The sequence below is a fragment of the Buteo buteo genome, chromosome 9, assembly GCF_964188355.1.
Source record: "Buteo buteo chromosome 9, bButBut1.hap1.1, whole genome shotgun sequence".
NCBI classification, from domain to species: Eukaryota; Metazoa; Chordata; class Aves; order Accipitriformes; family Accipitridae; genus Buteo; species Buteo buteo.
Genome location: NC_134179.1, coordinates 10,678,093 through 10,704,083, shown reverse-complemented (window position 1 = coordinate 10,704,083; position 25,991 = coordinate 10,678,093). Strand labels below are relative to the sequence as shown.

At 41.6% G+C, this 25,991-nt stretch overlaps 1 protein-coding gene across 12 annotated transcripts in view; it reads left to right on the top strand.

Annotated features, from left to right (window-relative positions):
• Positions 1–25,991, top strand: part of RTN4 (reticulon 4) — a 74,880-nt gene that overhangs the window by 12,023 nt on the left and 36,866 nt on the right. For 6 of the 12 annotated variants that reach the window (XM_075035358.1, XM_075035359.1, XM_075035349.1 and 3 more), the window contains exons 2-6: positions 4,805–4,867; positions 9,535–9,594; positions 13,858–13,963; positions 14,632–14,906; positions 15,571–16,026. In XM_075035358.1, coding sequence (XP_074891459.1) covers positions 15,582–16,026 — 445 coding nt within the window. In that variant the 5' untranslated portion in view covers positions 4,805–4,867; positions 9,535–9,594; positions 13,858–13,963; positions 14,632–14,906; positions 15,571–15,581. Of the gene's footprint in view, positions 1–4,804; positions 4,868–9,534; positions 9,595–12,350; positions 12,430–13,857; positions 14,408–14,631; positions 14,907–15,570; positions 16,027–25,991 lie in introns of all 12 variants that reach the window. The other 6 variants (XM_075035352.1, XM_075035356.1, XM_075035354.1 and 3 more) reach the window with 5 other exon arrangements.

The window sequence follows — 25,991 nt, the reverse complement described above, 5'->3', positions numbered from 1 at the left end:
GGGCAAAAAAACTTGAATAGAATCTCTGTGTAACTTCAATGATCGCAGTAGGTTGGACATTTCTGCAGGAGAAAGATAGTAGATGCAGTCAAGTTGCTAGTTAGCCGGGCACATTTGTATACCTGCTGGTGAGACAGAGAGGACTCAGGGGAGCCTGTTTGGCACTTGGGAAGGTGAGGGAATTGTTGCCTTGGAGAAAGTACTCGGGTCGAGATTCCACAAGGCTTTAAAGGTCAAGAGGAAGCACCTTGAGGCCAATATTGAATGTGGCTGGCAACCAGGGTAACTAAGCCACTAAGGGAGTTATGTGCTTACTCTGTCTGCTGCCAACAAAACTCCTGCCAGCATCTTTTTGTAGTAGATGAAGTCTATTAATTCTGCATGCATACACATACAGCAGAAAGGGTCTAACATTACGCTGATCTAAATGGAACAAAACATAGACACGAAGAAGGACAGTTGCATCCGAAAGAGGCAAGGAAGTGTATTGGCAATATTCCCACAAAGAAAGGAGAAACATTTCACTCCCATGAAGGCACACTGGTTGTGCGCTGGACCAGAGATTCCTAGGGTTGAGAAAGAGCAGTATGAGATGCTGTAAAAGAAATGCAGAGTTTAAATTGTATCTAGATAACCCAGACATTTTCTCTGTTCATACTGCATTAATTTGCAGACTTCTTAACGCTCTGCATGCAGAGGAGTCAGGTGTGCACTGACAATGCACAGGAGTGACAGATGGAATAGTGGTAATGATTTTTAATTACATCTTTGTAATACTTGGCATATGAATGAAATTTAAGCTTCCTGATGATTTTATGAGATCCATAAGTGAAAAATCTACAGATTGAAGGAAAGAACTGAAAATAGTGCTGTGAGGAGATCCATAATGAGTGATTTAATGAAGTAGTTAAATCCACTGTAGAACACAAACTGTTTTAATTGGAAACATTGGACAGTTTAATCTTTCTATCAAATGTTCAGAGGAAATCAAATACCCCATTGTATAAAAAGCAGCTGGGACACAGGGAGAATGGCACTTATATCAGTGCTCTGTAAGAGGTCAATGACAATTTTAATTGATGCTATTTCAGTTCTTGTGGCATGGTGGTAACTAGAATAGAAATATCTGAACTGCTTGTTCTTAGAAATATGTGGACTTTATTCAGGAGAATCTTCAGCTTAAAATCAAGTACAAAGATTAGATGAAATCTGCAGATACAAGAAAATGGGTGCAGTTAAAGATCACTTTATGGGTACATCCCATTCCATTAATTTCTGAAAAGTACAGGGAGTGGCAACATTCACTTATTTTCAAAGACACAGTTAATAGTTAAGCCAGATATCATTAAAAATGCATGTTGTACAAAACCTAGTATACAGTGCTAAAAAAAGGTTGTAAACAACAATTTCTTTAAAGATTTATTTTCTTGATTTTTTTAGACTTTGCAGAGCCCTTTTATGGCTTGTTCTTTGTCAGCCTCAGATCACAGCATGGTCCTACTAAATCCATCTCTTGATTTCTTTGGTGTCAGTGTTGCATACCATCCCAAATAGAAACTGTACTACTAAAGCAGTGGGAATATGGGCTCAAGTTTGAACAATAGCAGTATTCTCAGCTTGCTTTTGCCTTTTTCAAATATACAGAGCAAGATTGCTGTAGGATATTAAAGACAATAACAAGAAACAGAATGTAACTAATTTTGGAGGTAGAGTATTTCTAAAGTTTATCTGTGAAGAGACCTACTGTCATTCATTAAAAAAAAAAAAAAAAAATCTAGCTTTTGGTCTTTGCTATGGGCTGAAAGCTTATAGTAGGTGATTGGGAAGTATTGGAGTCAGATGGTCCCATCCACTTCCATGTTTCTGTGATGTATGGTGAATTTGGTATCAGACTTTAGCTTGGAGTGTTATGCTGCAGAGAGATATCTTCTGATACTATGCTTTCCATGTAGCCCGTGTTTCATTTAATTTTGAACCTCTTAAGCCTAACTGTAGCAAGCCAGACTCTCAGCTAACACTAATTCCCAACAGCATGTTGATTTCAGTGAAGCAGCCTGAATCTATACAAGCTGAGGATCTAATCCAATAACTCTTTGCATAAGAAGGTCAGATCTGATTTTAGTGACAAATCTCTTAAATACATAATGTGAACTCTCTAGAGCTAATCTTTACCCAGGTTGGTAAAAATTAAGGATCACTTCATTTTTCCCAGAAGCAAATATACATTTGCATGATCTCACACATTTCTGGGGTTCTCTTTTGAAAATAGTATACTCTACCAATGTCATTAACATGTAAAGCTGCGACAAAGTGCTGTGGTATTCTTAGAAAGAGGTTGTGCTCCTTACACTGCAGAGCTGTGTAGAAGAAAAGCTCCCTCTGGAGAAACATGGGGGAGATGATTTCTGCAAGGCTGCTGTGTGCCCGGAAAGTGGTCCATGATCCACAGTTCTTAAACTGATGCAGCAGGGTGTCATATCTGTTCTTGTGGTACTTCAAACCCTCATGAGCACTGAGGATTATATTAATATTGGTAACTTTATGTTAGGACAACACCAACTTCTTTTTAAGTGTCTTTTCCCCTAGCTCTGGTTCGTGTTGCTTTCCCAAACTCTTGTCAGTTCAGCTCACTTGTGTTTCTCACTTGATCACACCAGTGTCTGGGTTTGAAGTGGCTGTACTGGAGTCATACTCACTTCAGCTGAAGAAGTGATGAGTAAAATAGCTGCATCTCTCAAACTGTTCATTTCCAAGTTTGTATATCTTTTGATTTTTTTCCCCAGATCTATTGTGCTTTCTAGGTTTTAGGTGTAATCCTTGCAAAATGCTTTAATCACATTAAAGGTTTAATCAATAATGGTTTTGCTTATTACTATTATTATACATTCAAATGTCTTTTCAGCTTTTATTTGTGGGTGGGTTTTTTGCTTAATAGTAATTTGAGGATGAATTCTTAGTCTACAAGAAGTTTAATCTGAGTGGTGTTCATAAATGCAGAGAATCAGATTTGTTATTATTCATTAAGTGAATGCATGGTTGTTTCAGAATATTGTTTAACTTAGGGTAACACCTTCCTATTTTAATGTCTTTATACAATTGGAACAAGCAGAATGGAAGGTCTGGCTGTAAAGTCAGTCCTCGTCATACTAACAACTGCCTCTTGATTATCTTGCACCAGATTTTAGTCTTCTTGCCTTCAGATACCCATAAACAACTGCATTTTACTGTAGTAACACTTAGATGCACATGCCTGAGAGACAAACTGGTCCTTAGAAATAAGTTTTGAATGAGAAGGGAGAGTAGAGAATAATACAGGCTTAAATGTACAACTAAAATAACAGAATTGAGTCAAACTGTAAATACATTTAGTGCAGCATGGTAACTTGAAATTAGATTTTTTGTTGTTTTTCTGCCTCATCTGTTTTTCTGCTTGTAAGGAGGATTTTATGCCCTTTCCTTTCTTCTGTCTTCATTTCAAGTAAGAGAACTGAATCAAACTATTAATACATTCAGTGCAGCAAGGTAACCTGAAATTACATTTTTCACTGTTTCTCTGCCTCATTTATTTTTGTGCTAGAAAAGGGGATTTCTTGCCCTTTCCTTTTTTTCTCCACCTTTTACAATTTTCTGTGTATTGGGCTCATGATTCATTTCACTCTTCTTCTCCTAAGCCTCTCATGTCTTGCCACAGGCCACTCTTTCAAAAACGTAGGGATACAGATTCCATTTTGTTCCACCTATTTTCTTTCTTCTCTAGCTGCTGCTGACTGACACTGCTTGGCTTGTCCTCCCATTCAGGCTGCAAAGCATTGGGAGCTTGCTCAGCTATCATTCACAGTTTCTGTGCACAAATTCCCACCTTTCTCATTTGCCATTTCAATCTCTTCCCCACATAACCATTGCTGACAAGCCCCCAGGCTCTTAGCTTCAGTATTGCGTTGCTCTTCCTGAGAAAGTGACTTCCTTCAGACACACAGACAGGAACAGCCAGCCATTCTTCATGCTTGCTATATTAGATGGCCATTATTTTTGGAAGAGTACCACACAGTTTATGGCAGTGTCAGAGCTTCTGTGTAGAAGGACTGAGAACACAAATACCCAACTTTACCTCTTGCAGTAATCTTGTGTGTTCCTTATCCAAGTATTGCCAAACCCCAAACCCGTGGACCTTGTCAAATCCCATGTGACGTTGCCCAGGTGACATGGCTACAAACATTGCATACATGTATCCCACACATCCCTGTGTTGCCAATACCCAGAAAGGATTTTAAAACCAATCAGTCATGTGCTGACATGAAGCAGAATAAATGGAAATTAAACTGTTCTGTATATTGTGCCAGTAACTTCATGGGCATAATGATTCTTCTGAACTCTCGCAGTGTGGCTTACCAGCACCTGGTTCAGCAGCACTTCCAGGTGACATGTTTAGCCTGTCTGCAGAGTTTTGAGAAATCTGATTGAAAAAGAAAAAAAAAAGCTCATCCTGGCAGGAGGTATTTATAGTATCTGTGTATCATACAGGGGCTGAGATTGGGATTGTGGGCTCGTTGTTTTATGCTCTGTAAATAGGAGATTATGTAGTCTTTGCCTTAGAAGCTTACAACTGAGGAGAACTCACAGAGGTGTGTGCACTTAGCTATAATATAATATATAGTGCCTGTACATGCTATCTGTTATATTCTGGTCTGCTTATGTGTCTAAATTTTGTATTATGGGATGCTGTTCTTAGCTCACTGAAGATATTTTTTTACTCTTTTTTTTTTTTTGTCTCAATGCATGTATATATTTCCCTGCTTGCTTCTAGATCTGTCTTTCAAATCCAAGCAAATCCAAAACATCTGCAAGAGAAATCAACTAACCAATAATGGTAGGTAGCAAACTGACTGCTCTTTTTCCACTGACCTCTTTGGTTTGTTGTTACCTCATTTTTCCAAAACACCCCCACGCAACATGTCTTTCATCCACCTGTTGTATTGTGTCTTGTGAACTATGTGTAGGAGGAATCGACTTCTTAACATGTCAGTACATTGCATAACGCAGTGAGCCTTGATACTTAACCGGGAAGCCTAAGCACTCCATAGGGTAAACATGAACCTAATTAAAGCCAAACAGCCGGTCAGGCCAGAGACAGTATATTTTGCTTTTTTGGTTCACATTTTGCATATGCATTTATACATACATACATATATATGCCACACACAACTATAAATGCATAAATACTTAGGCTGAAGGAATACTCATAATTTGAACTGAAATTTCCAAGCAGAGAGGAAGACAAAATCCCTAACAGTGTGTTTAAAAATTACATATTGGTAGGAATGCAATAAAAAATTAAATGTCATTCAGTTGCCATAAAATGATCTGAAATTGAACCAATGTATCATATGCTATGTATTTATATGGGGGCACCTGACTTCATTGTCAAAGCAGTTCAAATACTTGCTATTTCTGAAAAATATGGGAGATGATATCCTGTACTATTTTTAGGAATAATATGTTTATCTTTATTTGGTTGCAGTTAGATGGATGCTATATGAAGAAGTAAGAATTAACCAGTCCTGGGCTGTTTTAGTCTGAGCGAACTAACGTTAATAGTTTTAGACTATGCCAGTTGCCAGTGCTGATCTTTCTATTCTGTGGGTCAGCAGCTGGAGGTCTAGTCCATTATAGCATCCCTTTTTTTCTGCTCCCATCTGTCTTTCCTCTTATCTCACAGTGGGATACATAAATTACTTTTACAAGTTCAACATCCTGGGGCAGCCATAGAAATGGATTTTGGAAAAAAAAAAGTGCCTAAGATCAGGGCAGAGAGGCTGAGTCTACAGAGCTAGTAACCATCACACGCTTCGTGGAAAAGCCAGGATAGAAGTTTTGATGAAGTGTCACGTTTAGGTAATATAAAATGCATATTCATCTTGGCGTCTTACAACCTTTCTTTTTGTTATATCCTTGAAGAATAATAAAAGATACTTTGCTTCAAAGAAAGAGTTCAGTACAACTATTGAACAACTATATGAACATCAAGCTATAAGAAGGGCTAAACCAGGTCAGATGAGCAGCAATATGATGACAGTGATGATCTAGTGAGGGGATTTGTCTAAAAGTGGACTAAATTTGAGAATTCCTCTGAGACAAGAGTAAAAGGCAAGCATGGTGCTTGCATAAGTGCTGAAAAGAGACCACATGAGTGATCAGAGGTACATCTTACCATCACATCAGTTACATGAGCATGTCGAAGTATGAAGAAACTGCCTGTATATGGTCTGTGATCACACAGCTATTGAGCAAAATAGAGGAATTCTTAGATTTAACTAATAGGAACAAGGAGGCTGTCCTCTCATCATCAAAAGAATTTGTTTGAAATGACAAGCAATAGGCTTGTTGTTTTAATTTCATTCTTTTTTACTAGGATACTTACAAAACAGTTTTACACTGTAAGGAATACAATGGACTGAAAGAATAAATAAAATTGACCTGAGTTCAGTGGCAGCCTGTAAGTATGCACATATTTGTATGCCTTAATAACTTGTTCCTCCTCTAGATTGTAGTCTAGGTAAAAGAAATTACTACTGGTGTAGTATCAAAAAGCTGCTCATCTTCACTCAGTGAGGTTGGCTTTCCAGCAGACAGTTGAAACATTATGATTTTATTCTTTTAGCAATAGTGTTTGAAACTGATTTGCCAGGTGACATTGTGGAAAAAAAGAAATTTTAAGGAAGTCATTATTCTCATGAAAAATCTGAGTGAACAGGGATTAGGTAAAAATAAAAATTGCAGGCAAAGAGAAATGGAGAATGAAGTAAGTTTCTTGAGGGTAGATACCACCTGCCATCTTAGTTCATCTATGTTAGCTTCAGGAAGGTTGTAACATGCTCCATCAGAGAGATCTGTTCAATGTTACAATGACACAATGCAAAATTTACAAGAACTCTGTTAAGTCAATTTAGTTGGATAAATCTTAAAGACTGCTAGTTTTAAATTCTGATTTTATTTTCTAAAGCTTAAAGTGGGTAAGATTTGGATGAGAAACAAATAACATATAGCTAGCTCTCTCTAAAGCCAAACCAATTTTTTTTTTCAATTTACCCAAGCATTTCTGCCCAGGATATGCCCAAGTTATAGTTATTTCCAGGCTCATACATTAAAACTTGCACTGTTTAGCAACCTGATTCTAACTCATGGAATAAAGCCAGTTAATCTTAGCTAATAGCCTGTGCTGAAGTAGTAATTTGAGCAGATGTTACATGGTATTCAAGTAGTTAGTTTTTACTGAAATATGATAGTTTTTCACAATTTATAATGAGAAGAGTAAAACTATATTTGCACTGAAAAAAAAAATGTATTTTAAAACAGCTTAGAATAAGTGATACCTGCCAGACATCATTCCCTAGAAAATCTTTCTTTCCGATTTTCTTTGGGGAATAAAGGTAGTCCAATGTAACTTCTTTTTCATTTACTGTTTTTTCAAGTTCTTTTCCTTTTGTTTCTACTCCTCTTCACAGGATGTATCAGAGAGAATTCAGCCTACAAGATTTATCTCCTTTTTTTTTCCCTGTCCTTGCCAAAACTGTGGCTGCACCTAGATAGCCTTCACCACAGTGCCACTGGCATGACTCACCTAAAATACACCCCTATCTACAACAGTCAGAAACTAGTTCCAAAACCAGTAAAACTAGCAAATTCAGGTTGCCTATAGCTTCAGGTCTTACATTGTTTGCATTTCTATCCTGGAATATCTTCAGTCGTTCTCACATCTCTCTTATCCTCCTTTTTGTTTTTGCTGTCTGGGTAAAAGACAGACATGCCTGTAAAAACTACATACTAGCTCATGGGTCCCAAATGACATGGGTAACAACCAAGTTCTCCCAGCTCCCTCTCCACAGGAGAGCTCATCAGCTCTCTGTAATTTAGCCAGCTGCTGATTTTTACAAAACTATCAGGAATTTAATATCCTTGAATCTTCTGCCACTGCCATAGTTAACTGAAATTGTTCAAAGTATTCAAAAGCCAGAGTGTTTTATGTGGGGAAAGGTGGGGGAGGTAAAGGGCTTCATTGTATGATCAGCTTGATGTGACACTGAGAAAGCAGGGTAGTCATGTTGAAAATTTTTTTAGCTGTCCTATCTTTGTCTGACCCAGATAAAAAGAAGTGCTTCCTAAACGCTCGTAAGAAAGAAGCAGCAGTCACCGTCTTGGTGGTGTCTTCCAAAGCTGCCATACCTTCTGTTTTTGGAAGTCAAAAATGCACTGCAACACAAAACACCACCGTAACTCAAGTGAAGGCTCCAGATGCTGTAGTCTGGTAAAAGCAGTTACAAGGGACAAGTTATTAAGCAGTGAGCAAAGTGCTAGAAGATGGTGGGCTGGTACCTTTCAAATGTGAGCCATTTAAAATCAGTACTGTTGCTTCCAGTGCAAACTTTGCCTGTAAATTTAAGTTTCATAGTGCTGGTAACAATGCCATCAACTTTGTCTACAGTAATGGTGGAAATGTTGCTACTATCAATCTGTTTACTCCTCAGGCATATTTAGTAGCCAAGGGAATAACCCTGAATGTTGGTTACCAGGCTGCCTCTTTCCTATGTGGGTAAACATCAATGCTGAAAACCAGCAAAAATTGATTTCTAATTTAAATTATATGCACTTTTCCTTTTAAAAAGCAAACCAATTTAAATTCCAAATTATGTTCCAAACAAGTTTTATGAATTCCTAAGTTTTAAAAAAGCTATTAAAATAATGTAGATAAAATACCATGATTTCAGATAGTTTGTTCTTGCTGTTGGAGTTGCAAATTCTAGACACCAAGCTAGTAGCATCAGTAGCTCAGCATCTGGAATCAGAAAGGTGGAGCTGCCAGATCAGCTCTTGCCACCTGCATCTTCCCCTAAATATGCAGGGAACATACTTTCCTCTATTGGTTTGTTCAGCTAATTCAGCTCAGTCACTTGTACATTCCAAGTCAAGGAACCAGAGGTTGAGCACCCCTGATACAGAGAGAGGTTACATATTCTGCGCCTGGAACATACCATCCAAATTCTGTTCCTGCTCTAAAACTACCGGTGTAACTTGTAAAACTGTTCTGTCCATGCTCTAATTAGTGATGTAATGAGTCATTCCTCCTTTCTTCACTGCCTGGGAATTGAATATCACAAATATGTCAGTCCAAATGACCCAAAAGGTACTGGGCATCAGTGGACTTTCTTCCCTCCATTGAATCCCCAGGCACACAGGGAACAAACATTGCTCGTTCATTACTTTTAATTACAGTGTGTGGGATGTTCACATAAAACAGAGCAGAACTATAATAAAACCATAAAAAAACCAACACTAAGTATTAAGGCTTAAAGGTTTGAATTTAGACATGTCCATGGGTATAGATTTAGGGATGCTGAGATCTAAACTTGATATTGATTTTAAGCATTCATGTTTAAATTAAAAGTAGGAGGGGAGAACATGAATTAGAAAAAGTAGTTATGATACTACCTTGATCTGTTTGCAGGAGGTATTAATAGAGAATGGATTTTTTGCGTCTAGGTCCAATGAAGCTGGTGGCCCTTATGTTCCTCAGGAGTGTAAAGTATTATGGCCAAACTGGTAAGTGAATAATTTAATTGTATTTCTTAAAAGTTTGAGGGGCTGAAGAGTAGCAATATTAAACCTCAAGTGGAGAGTTACCTGTATTCTGGGTAACTTGAAAAATTCTCACCATTAATTCTAATTCCTTAGAAAATTGTAGGAATGGTCACGGAGAGTCTCAGAAGGCTTCGCACTCATGTATGTTTAAATTTTCTACAGTGACCTGATGAATTTAGAAAGTGGTATTAACAGTCGTTTAGTGTACATCATTCTGCCACATTCCCATGGTTTTTTTTTCCTAATACACTATTATTAACATGTGAATGGACACATTTGATTCAATTTTGTTATGAATATATTGTATCATTATAATAATGGAAGGTAAGTCTTTAGTCTTTATTTTCACTTAAGAACTTTTCTGATTGACTGCATGGCCCTCAAAGTGTCCAACCCTCACCCCTCTGACCAGGCAGAGAGGAAAGGACCTCAGGGAAAATATTTATTTTAAATCCATACTATCTCTCTGTTGGGAACTTGTTAGTCCTATAAGCTAAGCAGCCTTTGCTGGGGTCAGTATTTAGACAGAAGGTTATCCAGGAACGTGGAAGTGCTACAGGAAATGTTTGAGGGTTTTGCACAGAAGTCTCATCTCTCTTCAGTGTAAACAATGTCATCTTTGGGTGTGGAAGAACCCCACTGCTTAAGGTCCTATACATCAGTAAGACATAAAATTGGTATCTTAACTGTGTATTGTCTTTTAAGACCTAATGGTTCTTTCCAAGGAAAAGAGTAGTCAGACCAAAATCCAATTACCAGTGGATTCCTGTGCAGTTTTAGTGAGGTGAATTTCTCATGTCATAGTCTCATTTGCTGTAGAGCACTGTTGTTGCTTTGATTCACTTCAAACGCTGATATATTTTAATGGTGAGCAAATATATTCTTGTTCACTGTTGTAACATCGTTTTTAATGTTATGCATCAGCTTTGGCTCCTTTGAATGAAAGCTTAAACAGACCAAGTTGTGGCCTAGGAAGAAATTACCTGGATGTAGGAATTTAAAGCTACAGCTAATGGCAACTTTTCACTTGTGGCAGTTGGTGTAATTTAGAGCTGTCCTTAAACCACTCTCATTTATGCAGATGGACTGGCTCAGCACCCGGCTGGCTGGCTGAAGGAAGTTTTAAAGAATGTTTTGTGACAGATCTGAATCAGAATACTGTATGTCGACGTGGTTATTAGGACATTTACTGTAGAAATGCACTGTTTCGATTTATTGAGATGATGTTGGGGGCATAAAAAAAAAGTGGAAAAATTTGCTCCATCTAAGTCAGCCTATGGGATGTGAGAAATGATTCCAGACTAGGAAGTGCCCTGAACACTAAAGAACATAAAAGGTTTAAAAAGCTACTGTCAAGAAAATGTTAATTGTTGCAGAGGACCAGGCTGAAAGGCAGGCCCCACAAAAGATTCTGATAAAGCTGAACCTGACTCAGTTACCATCAAGAGATGATAATCCCTCTGTACTATTGCTTTAGCACTCTTCCCTCCATATGCTGCATTTGTATTAATAAACTAAGTAGTGATTTTGTCACAATATCCCACTACTGATCTTGAAAAGAAGTACAGCAGGTCTTCAAATGAAGACAAGCCTGCTACGTAAACATGCTTGATGCCCAAGGCACTGCAGCACAGGCATCATCTGAAAACAAAAGCATCCCATAGTTTTATCCTTCCAGAGATAAAGACATGATACCTGAAACCTGGAGGATTGTACTTCAAGCTTAAAAGGAGGGACAGGAATCCAACCATCCTTGCAATTTTAAGTCCATCTTTTTAAATTGCTCTCTGAGTCCAAATGTTTTTTTTTTCTGTTTGATCCCACTGTGAAGTGATAATACTGCATTTGTCCCATCACAATTATTTTCCTAGTCTACGATATGCTGTGATATCGTATTACTTCTGTGTAAAATCAAGCAGAAGGTCACAGGAGACAGAGGAAAATCCAACCAGTACATAACCGTTGCCAGCACTGCTGTGGAAATTCAGAAACACACTAAGTGGTGTTTCTCTTTCACGTGCTGAATGCTTTTCTTCCTAAGTTTGCTATATGAAAACATCTCATGAAAACTAAGTTTGTAAATTAACTTGCTGAATATCTGCAAAGTACTCCTACTTGTTGACAATCTTCATGTAAGAATTGTAAATTTTTTTTCTGAACAGCTAAAAGAAAGGTTGTTTTGCAGTATAATTTAAGTACTGGAGAGCTGTATTTTCCTGTTGCCTGTTAATTTGACTTGCTCAGGCTATCTGGAACTCCCTTCCTGTTTCCCTCCAAGACCTTTAGTCACTTCCTTTCTCTAAATAAAAAAACCCTTTCATTTGTCTTTAACTGATGATGGATTCTCTTTCAAGCATTCTGATAAAATCAGCGGAATCTATATATAGATTTTTCCTACTTGTAGATGACCAAAAATCACTGCAGTAAGGTATGTTAAAATTAGTTTCAGTGCTGTGTCGGTACTCAGAATTTTAAAAATTTTTAAAATTACCTCATTGCCTTAGGGTATATTTTAATGGAATGTTAAAATTCCATTTTCTTGTTTAACCAAGAGATGTGAAAAATAGATTGGCTGGTGAAATTATAAAGAGTTTATTCAATCAATTTTTTTTTATTTGCTATACAACAAGTGCAGATTTACAATAAAAAATAAAAGTCTATTTACTTTCCTGGTATGTAATAAATGAGTATACAGAAAAGCTGAATTTTCCTTTTAGTAAAATATTCAGGCCCAGTCATCTATTGTGAATGGGGTAAAGTGCCACTGAAGATTACAGACCTCTATTCATCAATAAGGTAATTAAATTTGGCCTGTTTGTTTTTTGGTTTTTTTTTTTCAGATAAAAGCCATCACCAGACTGTTACTCATTTCTTAATGCAATTTAGTATTTTAAACTTCTTCAAAGAGTAAAAATGTTCTGAGAATTTACATTACCCAGAACTCAGTGCTCTCCCCCATGTACATTCTCCAAATTGACTAGCTGGTAGGAAAAGAGAGGAAGCATTGTTAAGATTTTCTTTGCCTGCAGTTACACTGTGGCAGCTGGTGTAAGACACTGGGTAGACAGAGCAATTGGTAAGTGAAAAGAAGACTGAAGCTTTCAGTTTATATCTTAAATCATGAACCAAATTAATTACTGGCTCAGTGAAGTGGAAGTGCTGGTAATGGAGTTACAGCAGAGATCTAGGGCTGTGATCTGCCATGTCAGGACCCACTGTTTCTACCACATCAAAAATAACATTCAGGGATAATTGACATCTAGGTGAAGTTCAAGCTTGATACCTAAGCTAACTGAGCTGAACATTGGGTTACGCTCTGTCCTAAGCAGTGTAATATAAATTTCAGTAAGGATGATGGGAGCCACTGAGCCTGTTCTCTGTTTACGCACAGGTGGTCCACTGGCTGTAACAGAGGTGTAACAATAAAACTAGGAATAGAATTGAGCCAGAACTTCCATGTTTTATATTCAACAATACATGAAATTTAATCCATCCATCCCGCTGCCACTGTAACCTCCCTTATATCACTGTAAAAAGGGCTGACTTGAAAATATACATGGATAATTTGTCAAGAGAAGATATAAAATCTTAGAGGAAGAGAATGAAGTCTAGAGACCTCACAGGTTGTTAAGTGCTTATTCACCTGCTCTGAAATTTTTATCTCCATCGGGATAACAGTGTTGCCTTCACTGTATATATATAAATACTTCTCACATTCTTTCTAGTCATTTCTGGCAGAGATAGGGAATATTGATAACTTTGTAAATTCTTGGAAAAAATTCTCATCTGGAACTTCCTATGCCCAAACTGAGACTGGATCGGGTGCAGGGAGAGGCTGCTTGGAGGAGCAAGGGCAAGGGTGACAGCAGAGCTTCTCTAGCTTTAGCTTAAAAAAGCAAGGGCTGGACAAAGTGTATTCTTTTAAGCAGGTTAGAAATTAAAATTCAGAGAAAAGAACAATTTAAATTAAAGGGAAAAGGATGTACACTGGCCTTGAGCACATTAAGACTGGAAATTAGAAGGCGGTCTCAGTTATTTAGAAGATGAGGTATTTTAGAATAGCCTTCCCAATACACATAGCAGCAACAACCCACCCCATGCTCAAATACTTGGGTTCAGAGAGTTTGTGCAAAGAATATGATATGTTTTTCTGTGACAAGAGGGGACTTGGTGCTGGGACCCCTTAGAGTGCCTCCATTCATGTGTTTTCATTCTGTTTTTCAGAAAGTGACTGAACAAATGCTGGAGCTCTAACCCCAGTTTCACCCTAGAGACTCCTCCCTCTGCAGTATGAAATGTAGCTGCCCCCTCACCGCCTCCACGCATTCGGGTATGCTAAACAGAGCCCACTCGGGAACTCCTCCTGATGCCAGGGCGTCAGTCATTCCACCTGACAGGATGGCTCACCTGAATATCCATCTTTGCGTACACTGCATCCTACACGGGAGAAGGGAAGTAAGAGGAGGGTTGTCGTTCCTCTTCCTCACTCAACTTGCAGTTTGCTTGCTCTGAACATTTTCATGAACTAATAATCCCTTTATACAGGCACATGTCGGAGAATAAATAATCTGTGGGTTAAAAATCCATACTAACATTGGAATGGTATTAAATACGGAATTATAAGTCCTTTTGGCTTTATTGTGGTAGCTTTGTGGGTGGAAATTGCATCCAAATAGACGCCATTTTAGTTAAATTAAGTGTTACCCTAAGGGCTTTGGCCAGCATTCCATCTCTGAGCAGAAGGCAAGAGACCACACCAGAGCTCAGCGCAGAGGTATGTGCCAATTTTTGCTTTGTGAACAAGCTGCCATTTTCCCCCGCACAAGTTGCGTAATTAAAATTCACATTTGAAGGGATGGTTAGATCTGCTCAGGTGGCTGACCTAAACTAACAGGAGCGGTTAAACAAGTTTGCCTCTTCTGAAAACATCTCCTCCTCTCTGTTTGTTGTTGGTTTTTGTTTTTTGGGGTTTTGTTTGTTTGTGGTTTTTTTTTTCAGACACCGTAAGCTTTTTGCATCACTTCCATTCCCCTCGGAGGAAGGCGCTGACCGGCCCCGCTTCCCAGCTCCGGGGTTGACGTTCCCGCCCGCGCCGGCCTGCGCGATGCCCGAGGAGAAGAAGCGGGAGCGGGAAGGAGCCTCGCCCCCGCCCGGCCCCGCACTGCGGAGCCGCCGGAGATGCCTCGGGACCCGCCAGTCACATCCAGGGCGAGAGAAACCGGGCGGCGGCTGATCGCAGGTCCCCGCTGACGCCCTTCCCCTTTTCGAGAGAGGTAAGGGCTTCCCGCCGCTCTTTAAAAAAGGAAAGGAAAAAAAAAAAAAAAAGTAAGACTAGTCCTGGCAGAGGAAAGTGATGAATCACGACACGCACTCACAAGACGTCTGTCACGCTGCTGCCTCAGCCCGGCCCGCGGAGGGATGGAGGGACCCAGGGACATTCCCCCGCCCCGCTAACGCGGGGGGCCGCTCCCCCCCACAGACCCGTCCCGCAGGGGGCGCCGCGGGCTCCCCCCCCAGCACCGCCCCCGCCGCGAGGCCCCCGGGCGGCGCGCAGGTGGGACCCGCCCCGGCCCCGGTCCACGCCCCCGGCCCACGCCCCCGCCCCACCCCGCATTCTCCGCGCTGAACTTTACCCGACTTCTCCATCCTCGCTTCGCCGTCCCTCGCGCCCCCGCCCCCCGCGCTGCATATTCATGAGGCGGCCGCGCCTCATTGGCGGCGCCCCGCCCCTTCCCGTTCCTACTGGCCGTCGCCGCCGTCGCTCGGCGCGGCAAGCGGAGCGGGGCGGGGCGGGCGGCCGCGCCCCGCCGCCTCCCCCACCGGTGACTCAACAGGGCGTGGAGTCTGGGTCCCGCAGCGGCAGCGCAGCCTTCGCCCTCCCCCCCCCGCCGCCGGCAGAGGCACAGCCCCAGCGCCGCGCACTCATTGTTCCGCCAGCTCCAGGCACCATGGACGAGCTGGACCAGTCGCCCCTGGTCTCCTCCTCCTCCTCCACCTCCGGGCCAGCGCGGCCGCAGCAGCCCCAGTTCAACTACCAGTTCGTGCTCGACGACGAGAAGGAGGAGGAGGAAGAGGAGGAGGAAGAGGAGGACGAGGACGAAGACTTCGACGAGCAGCTAGAGGTGATGGAGAGGAAGCCCGCCGCGGCTCCCGCCCCCGCCGCAGCCCTGCAGGAGCGGCCGCCGCAGCTGCTGGACCTCGGCGGCCCCGCCGAGCCGCCCCGCCCCGCCGCTCCGGAGCCACCGCAGCCCGACTGGAGCCCCCCGGGAGCCGTCTCCTCCTCCTCCTCCTCCTCCGCCACCACGCCGTCCCCCGCGCAGGAGCAGCCCCAGCCGCCCAAGTCCGAGCCCGCCGCCGCCCCCCGGAGAAGAGGGTCCTCCTCCGGCTCGGCCGGTGAGTGCCTCCGCCCCGGGGCCGGGGAGGGCGGCGGGCCTCGGGGCCGGGGAGGGCGGCGGGCCTCGGGGCCGGGCGCCTCCGCCCGAATCGCTCCGCTTCTCTTTCCCCGCTGCCCCGGCGGGAGGCTCCCTTTGTCTGCCGGCCCTCGGCCGCCTCCTGCGGCATCGCTCCCTCCCCTCAGCCGCGCCGGGGCGCGGCCCCGCTCCCCGTGGCCCCGCCGCAGCTCATGCGGGAAACGAGGGCTCCCCCTCCCCCTTCTTTTATTTATTTATTTCTGTTTTCTTCTTTTTTTCTTCCCTTTAATTCCTTCTCTCTCCCTCCTCCTCCTCCTCCTCCTCCTCCCATCTCTCTCATGCTAATGGCGGGAGGGGGGAGAAGCGCCGCCCCGGCCCCCGCCTCGCACATGGGCCGCCCGGGGGCGAGGCCGCCGCCGCCGCCTGGCAACGGCCGCGTCGCCGGGGGTGGTGGTGGGGGGGGCTGCGGGGGGCAGAGCCTGAGGTAACGGCCGCCCTCCCGCCCGTCTGGGGCCGCGGGTCCCGCCGGTTCTTGCCCCGGCGCAAAACCCGCCTGCGGCGTAGCCGCCGCTTTCCCGTCCCCTCGGCGAGCGCGTTGTCCCGGGCAGGGTTGAGCCGCGGGGCGGCCCGACAGGGGGGCTGGGCGTGGGGGGCGGCCCCGCGGCGGCGGGCGCCCGCTGCGGCCGTGGGAGCGCGGGGGAGGAGGGAAATACAGATGCTTTTAATCTTACTCATTTCAAACAAACCACCTCGCTGGGAGGGGCGAGGAATTGCGGAGCAGCGCTCCCTCCCTTTTTCCGAAGCCTGCCTCACGGAGGCGGGGAGCCAGGCGGGAGGTGAGGGGATGGGCGTCTCCGCGGGCCGGGCAGAGCCCTGCGGCCAGCAGCCCTTTGTGGGAGCCGCCGCTCTCCGGCTCCCCGCGGCGGATCTTGAGCCCCGAGAGGGAGCGTACACGAGCGAAGCGGACGGAAGGCGGTGCGGGCCGCCTGCCGCTGTAGGTGTGGCAGTCCTGGGAGAAGAATGTCCACCTCCCGTCCTGCGTGTGCCTCCTGGGTGGCCGCAGCCAGCCCTAGCTGTCACCGGGGGCCTGTCGAAGGGGATCACCCCTTAGCGTTGGGGCACTCCGGACTCCAAAACCGCTGCAGTGGAGGGCGTGCCCCCACCCCCCCCACCCCCACCCGAACAATTGCTGGTGCTGCCGGAGTGCCAAAACCCTCCTTGCGAGGTCTGATCCAGGAGCTGACCCGGCATGACTAATGTGTTGTGTGCGGATTGCGATCGTGCCTTGGCTCCACTTCTGCTTAGTTCAAAATACAAGAGCTAACTTGAGGCCGTTAAAACAGTGCGAATGAACAAGCCAAAGTGCCTTATTATCATGATGGTGCATTCTTATCTTCATTGCTATTATCATGTTGGTACGTTGTAGATGTTTTAAAGATGCAGGATTTCGATAATAATTTGATGTCATGGTTATGAGTGGGCATGACACTCGGGACTCAATCAGAAAAAGGAACAATAATAAAAAAAGGCCTGTTGTTAAACCTGAATTTAATTTTGTTGGGGGGGGTGTGTGTGTCACAATGCATTTTATTTGCATATGTGACAGGACTTAACGGTTAGTTGTGCTGTTGTCTTTTGTAAAGCCTACTTTTTTTTGTTCTTCTGGCAGCTTTCTGTGTAGCAATACGCCAAGGAGATTTTTTTTATTTCCACCATTTGGAGGACAGATGATGACGAAAGCTTGCAGCAGACTTAAGAGGAGGGATCCTGTGTGATGGGTGAACAGAATTTTTTCTAGGCAGGTTCTTTGGAGCTCTGGAAGGTTTGAGCGGAACAGAATGGAAGGGACAGGATCAACCAAATCTTGATGTTGCTTTGAAAAGTAGGGATAAAAGTGGGATTTCTAGAGCTGATTTGTTTTTCTACTCTCTGACCTCTGGAGAGTAAGGCAAAGAGCACAGTAATTCCTGAAATATTTCTTCTTTGTTAGAGTAGAGGAGACCTAACTGTGTGAGAATTGGGTAGTGTAGCTGAGAAGTGGTGTCAAAGAGTTATTTTAATTTATCAGTGATGATTAATTCAGAGCTCTGAAGTGAGGACTGGTGTCTCTGGGAGGCCTGGTTTCCAAAGAGAAGGCATTGTAACACACAGTGCGCATCTAATGATGGGTTGGAATATTAGAGGTTATGTCTTAAGTACTTGAAACTACTAGATGAGAACAAATTGTTTTGATAAAAGCATTGTCTAGTTATGTCATGAATACTTTGGGTCCTCTCAGATGCAGGAGAACTTTGTTGTGAGCATGTTAAATATCCATTTAAACATCCAGTATTTTTTTTTAGTTTCGCATCTAGCAGTTGGTGTTAAAACTATCGAATTCAAAATATTTAACTTAGGTTCAAATTAGTTCACTTTCAGTCTTGCTGTGAAATGGGCAAAATCAATTTGATGCCCGCAGCTTGTGGCAGGGTGACTTATGGCATGGATAGCCACGTGTCTGGGATGGTTCCCTCTTTTCTGGAGAGCTACAGTTTCATTTACTTTCAGCTCTGTTGTATGAGTTTAATGTATAACTGAAGAATTGAAGTTCACAATCTAGAAATTTTGAAAATATTCTGTTCTCATATTTAAAATCTAAGGCTTTGATATAGTGAAGATTTGAGGCAAATAACTTTGAAATTCTATTTCCAAGAGAAGGAGAAAGTAACATTGCCTGTAGCAAGTATGGAAAGAATAGTAAGGATTCTTTTATCTGCAACAACAGGCCACGGTGCTGCTTTTTGTCAGTATAACAACAGAGAAAATGTATGGACTACTTGATGGCCCATTAAAATGTATTATTTATGTATCTGGAGGTGTTTTAGGAAGTAAATCTTTGTAATGACTATTAGTTACATACTTAGGAGTATTCAGTATCATCGTTATAAGAGACTGTGACATAATTACATGTAATGCAAGTCACTGGCTGTGTATGAGCAGCCTGCCTTCTTAAGAGCTAACATAAATATTTGCTGCAGAAGAAGACAAGCAAGAGGACTGCAGTAGAACTTACATTCTCCTGGACACTTTATTTTTTTGCTACTCCCTGTACTCCCTGTTACGCGGGTAGAAAAACCTACAGTTCTTCTTGAGAGATTACTGCTTAAATCTTCTGATTACCTAAATTTACATACAGCGCAAAGAAGAATTTGAGGTGGTTGTACATGGTAAAAGTAATGCACTTTTTTTTTGTTTGTTTGCTAGCTGTCCAAAGTAAGATTAACCAGGAGACTATGATGAGAAGATATTGCTTTTCATCTTTAAAGCCCTAGATCCTAGCAGCACTAGATCCTGCTTTTGAAGGGAGGTCATGTATCACTTTCCTGGAAGAGACTATTGCGTTTTGAAGTTAAACTGCACTTACAAGAAACCCGTATACTAAATCCACCAGACCGGCCACAGACCAGCATCCAAAGTAAATAAAGATGTCTCCTTGTGTGTCAGTTGCCTGCAACTTCGGCAGGATTCAGTTCATATGCAAATGCTGTGAAGGGCCAGCTTAATTAATTAGTCTTGGTTTTCCATTTAGTTTTATAGGACTTGGTTTTAATTCATCAATGTTGAGGAGAGGTTTCATGAACAGTTCGCTTATGTGCCAGACAGTGTCAAGCAGAGGTCAGCAGGGATGCCCCAAGCTGTACCAGGAGCACACAAACTGTTCTGCGTTAGAGTTCACCCTCACCAAGCTGACCTCGGCTGCAGTAGGCAGTGATTAAATGGAGTGATCTATACCTGCTTCGGCTCACTCTGTGGAGCGTACCTTTTATCCTGCAGTGGGTACATGCAGACCCTCTAATTCGCATTGTATACAAATTCTAAAGCAGCAGATACAATCCTCAGATTTTTTTCTGTGTTGCCGAGTTTTCTGGTGTGCTGCTATGTATGCATAGGCTCGTACAGAGGAGTTGTGTGGATTTTAAGGACAGAATGCAGCATGACTTGGGAAAAAATATAGCTGTCCTTGAATACTGCCACTGGTGACTTTCATTTGCACCCTTCATTTATTAAAATATGTTCCCACTGATCTTCAGTGTTTCTTTGAGGTGCAGGACCCTTTCTCTTCCCAAATGTAGTCAGTAAAGCTGTAAGGGAGGTGGTCATAACCTAGGTATGTCAAAGGTAGAATGTGATTATTTTTTTTTTTTCTATTACACGGTTTCCATTATAGTGACATTAGGAGGAGAGTAACCAGCAATTTGACTGGTATAGTAAAGCTACTATCTTCATTTTCATATTTCGTGTTCCCATCTAGATGACTTCAACAAGGGATGGGTTTTTTTATTTGGTTTTATTTATTGTCATGTGCATGTGCAATGTCTAGCACAGTGAGGCCTGCTTCTGTAATTCAGCTGGTGTAAGAGTTTCTTAAAACCAAACAGCTATTTCTTCTGTTAACCAGAAGTATGTGCAAGGATAGTCCTGCCAAGTTTAATAGTATAGTTGCTTTGTGTGTGTATCCTTTGACTTGCTTTCCAGGATAAAACCACATAGCTTCCACCTACCATATAATGATGTAGCCCTCAGGGAAGTTTTGGATTGCATTCGAGTTTTCCCCTTGGAGATGAAATCCTACAAACCGCAAGTTAGGAGACAGTGGAGAACTACTGTTTGTTTGCCCCTTTTTTCCCTTCCTCCCCGTCTGCTTAAGGAAGTTTGCAGCAAGTCTACAAAGTGATGACTGTCTTGTCTACCCTGTTGTAGCACCACTGGTGAGCACTGAACCTCTTTCTTATCTCATAGATAGAGATGAGACCACTAACCAGTAACAGCAGCACTCCTGTAGGTCAAGGACAACATTTAAGCCTCCTGGTCAGCGGTTTTCTCCTGCTGACTGGTACAAAGTTGCTAGGGAAGTGTCAAGTCCTTTTGCAACAGCTGATCTACAGATGGGTTGGAAATCAGTGGTCATTGGAATATACAGGCCTAAAGCCAAGAGACCTAAACTTTGCAGCTCACGAGGACAGACATAAACTGTTGTTGGCAATTGGCATGGTGAAAAGACAATCTTAAAAGTAGATCTGTGATTGGGAGAATATCATTTCTAAGTGGCTTGCAGATGCATCTTGTGTTATTCCAGTAATTTGCAATGCGTTTTTCTAGTATAACTTTCTGGTTGGTGTATTGTGAGGATGTTGTTTTCATTTTCCTTCCTCTTCTTCCAAGGCCCAGGGTGGGGAGGATGAGGGTTTTGGAGAGCATTCAGTCTGGGAGCCTGGCTACTTAGTAGAAGGCATATAGGCATCATTCTTCTAATCCTGGAGACCAATTTTCCCACGCGGGGGCTTTGCTGCTTGCCACCCGATTTTGAGGGAGGTTAGTGCCTCTGCCTGCCTGTTTCAATGTCCATTTTGCTACACCCAACTGCTTGGTGGCTCTCATCAGATTAGTCTGGCCTTTGTGTGCTGGGAAGGTATTAGAATAACAAAGGGCAGTTAACCTACAACTTGAGGCATGTCTTGGTGTGCTTCAGTTATGTTTCTTTGTTTCCTGTTAATATTTTGAATGAAAGAAGCCTTTTTTTTGAGCTGGTGTGTTACTATAGTAACTATGAAAGATACAAAAATTAGCAATGCATAGTTCAATCTGAAAATGTCCTCTGGGTTCTAAGCAAGAGAATAGTTCTTGGTCTTTTGCTGGCTAGAAGATGTAAAGCAACATGTAGCTTACAGATAAATTGTCCTGAGATACTCAGAAATGCTTATGCACGAAGCAGGAGGAAAATTGTGTAACTATCAAGCTGTATTAGAAAGGAAAGAAAATAAGCTATTATTACCAAGTGAAAAATAGTGAACTGAGATGTATTCTAAGTGGAACAGTTGAGTATGTTTTCATGTGGGTTTTTTATTTCTTATGATCTAAAATAGAAATTACTCCTGTTATGCTTTGAAAACACTGCGTAATGTTTTCTACTTTTCAAGACTGCTTTTCGGGAAGCACAGTACAGCTAGGACTGAGATCACTGGACTACCTATGACATATATTTGATGGATAGCTTTTTTTAATTGGTATTTCCATCAATAAACTACTACAATAGCAATAAAATAATGGGCTTATTAATATTCACAAAGTCTGAGAAAATCAAATTATCTCAGTAGAATGTTTTTATCTTTCAAGTGGAAATAATCTGCTGCTAACTGTAGCTGTCAAAACACAAAGATTTTTAAGTTAGAGATGTTTTTAAATTGCTGCTCTTCCCCATGGTTTTTAATGGGTTTGTCTCCAGTTACTGCTTTCTGATGTATAAAGAAAGAATACTTTTAATTTTGCTTCCCACACCCCCCCATGTAGAAGAGTTAGGAATACCAGTTTGACCCTCCCTGGTTTTGCTGGAAGGCTTGCTTTGTGTCTTAGGAACATACTGTGAACTTTTACTTGCAGCTTTTTAATGAATGGGGCAATCATGTCATCAACTTCATTGGCTAGTAAGAATATGTTAATTAAGATGTCTTTAAATAAGACACAAGGCTGAGATAACTATAAACTTTTCTCTTGCCAATTAAAAATGTTCTCAGTCTATTAGATGCTGTTGGTCTAATGTCAAAATCCTACTGCTTATCCAGTCGTTACCAGTTTGTGACAGTTTTTCTTGAACTCTGCTATTCCCTCTTTTCTGACAGAAAATAAAATTCCTTAATGCCTCTCCGTCTCTGTCCTTTGTGTGTGATAAGGAAATGAATGCCAAGTAAAACAGATGAAAGAGCATGTGTGAGGCCTTCAAAAGCAGGTTGTAGCTGCAGAGCTGAAAGGAACAAGCAAGATCTGGAGGAAGCAGAAAAATGTATGTGGTAGTGGTGGAATAAAGGTTGCTTCTTTTCTTGGCCTTCAGCCAGATCTTCAAGTATTCATGCTTCAGCTTGAGAAATGCTGTTCAAAGGGCAAAAGGATGAATTTCTAGTGTTTTAAACCCACGTTTTCATTAAAAGATCACATCATTAGATAAGAAAATCGGTTTTCCTGTGTATGTGAATTGTGTCAAAGTGGCAAAAAACTGAAGGGGATAGCTAAAACCTGTATTGATCAAAATCTATTGCAACCTAGGAAGTGCAGTGCTGCTTGATATGTGATCCTCTTTGTTGAGGAGGACATCAGGACAGTGTATGTAATCTTCACCCTGCTTTATAGGTTACATTAAAAGCCATTCTTATACAAATGCTAATGGCTATGTTGAATCTTCTAATTAATGTCCATGGTTTTTTTTTTTTCCTCTTTTATGATGAAGATATCTTATGCATCAATTTGTTTTTATTTTACAGACTATAAGCTCTTATGTCAGAGGCTTGTCGCGCAAGGTAATGTGTCGGGAATAGATGCTAAAAGAAATCAGTAGCATCTCTTCTCCATTCTTTAAAGATTAATTTAGCTAATAAATATATTCTTCCACAATGATAAAGTTGCTAATCTAAATACTGCTTAATTTGTTTAATTGTAGGGAAAGCAGGGAAAAATTCCATCTGTACAAACTGGTGAAAGGGACTCTTATGATTGGTATAATCTCTAAAATTAAATTGGATAATGTCTGCATAATGATAGGATTTGCATGGCTCTCTAGACCTCCTGCCTTTGAGTAAGTTCTGCTGTAATTATATTTTTCAGCTTTTTGGCACTGCCAGAAGCCAAATTTCTGTTTGTTACTGAGACATATGGTTAAAGAGTCTGGGTCTTAAGAGTTACTTAGTTTTTAGAGGAATTATCTAGAATTTTTTTGGTTGCAGATATTGCCAGAGACTGAATACTTCTCTTTAAAGCCATGTCTAGCTGGACACAAGTGTTTGCAGTTGGCTAGATTGTTTCTTTCTGTTTCTTTCTTTTTAATTAAATAATTATTAATTAAATTATTTAAATAAATTTAATTAAAATAATTTAAATTGGTGACTGTAAATGCTGGATCTGTGAATGTTCATATCTGAGATTGCTCTAAATTCATTCTAAGCTTTGCTAATAAATATATTTGTGATTTATATATTAAATATAGTTGTGATTATGAAGTGGGTGTTTCAAGCCATCAGAGATGGACTGTGAACAGTTGGAAGTTGATTACTGTGGCCACCTGACTTTAATAAAGGGAGGTATTTACCCACCCCCTGATGCCCACTCTGTAAGAAGGCACAATTTATGTGATTAGGTTAGTTGATACACTTGGGAGAGAAGGCTCAGGCCTTCAGGGCACAGTTACTCTATGTGGCACTTCTTGTTGTGTGTCAGCTGTTCATCCATGAGCTTAGTTTAGGCTCAGAAGCCAGATAGTTTATCATTGTTCTTCAGAGGATTTAACTTTCCTTGTGGTGAGCCATTGTGGATTGCTGGTCTGTGATAGGTATGTGGATCCTGTTTCTGCGAATTCCTTGTTGTCTTGTTATACTTGGTATAGGAATAATGAAAAGTTTCTTTGGAGCTGACCTATGTGACTTTTTTCTTTGTTTGTTTACTTTTAATAACAAAATGTGCCAGATAAAATTCTGTCCTTGCTCTGTGGAGATACAGTGACACTCACATGGATGAGGGACTTTTAACAGGAAGTGGCATTATAGAACCGTCCTCTGAAATGCTGCTTGGACCCTGTCTGTAGCGTTATTGATCAAAATGTTTGGTTGCAAGAGTGAGGGGAGGCTGGCAGTTATCTGTCTGAAGTATTTAATGGCCTTTTAAAAATACCCTGGTGTACTTATTTTGGCAGTCTGGGAATTGTAATGAAAGAACTGTGATAGAGCCAGAGTTAATATATCCTCCTTCTGTAGCTGTTCTTGCTTTGGCTGGCAGTTGGATATTGCAGGGGAGTGGTACTGTCTCTCTTGCTTTTCACTCTAGAGCTGATCAAAAGAAGATGAAATGGCGTATACCTTACCTCCGTCATTGTACGCTTTACAGTATCTGCATTGCTGAGCAACTTGCCTCAAATGTAATTTTTCCAAAAGAGGAAAAGTTGCTGCAAGTTGGACCATGTAAATATGATACTGAAAAAAAACTTGCTTAGACAATAAGAAAACACTTGCTTCTCATTGGAGACTTGCGTTTCCATAAATAGAATATTTAAAGTAGCACGCATTGTTCGAAATGCTTGTTTTGAACTTGTTTTCTTTATCTATTTCAAATGACATGAAATGAGGAACCTCCTATGCAGTAGAGTGCAACTCGCTCTGCAAGTGATGCATCATACCACTTTGCAGTAATTTCCATGAAGACCTGAGATGACCTACAGCTGCCCTCATTAATAAAACTCTTGGATCCTTTTGTGATCCTAGCTCTGATACCCTTAAGATGTTAAAAATGGAGCTCCCGTTTTCACTTAAATCTTCAGCAATTGCCATCTTCTGCAGCAGCTTTTATACTTTCCTCAAAGATTTCCAAGTAGTTTACAGTCTTGAGTTTCCTAAACTGGAAACTTCTTTTTATAAACTTACACGTATAACTAAAAAGAGCCAAATGAGAAAACCTAATTGCTTGCTGTGGCTCTGCAGCTTGATCTAATGATGTGAAAAGATGCTATTACTAGTTAATGTTCTTTATCTTGAATCCCTTAAATATTTGGTGAAATACCATATTTGGAACAACTGCATCATAACAGGAGATGATTTGAATGGAGTTTGTGTAGGCAGCTGCTTTTCTCAGGAAATTCTTGTGAAGTTGTGTGCCCTTGTTTACTCTGCAATAGGAAATGTGGCATCCAAGAACTTGACTCTCCTTGAAATTATTTAATTTAACTTCTAAGTGGCCAGGTATGTTGTCTTTGACACTTTATGCCAAGAGGTAGCAATTTACTCATCCTAATTTGACATCAACACATGCAGGAGAAAAAAAAAAACACCGCAGTTCCTCCCTGTGGTTATGAAGTGTGAGGGTACTGCACTGGTCTCCAAAAGCCTTTTGAGGTTTTTGTGGTTCTTGAATCTGTAAAAGAGCAATACTTCATGG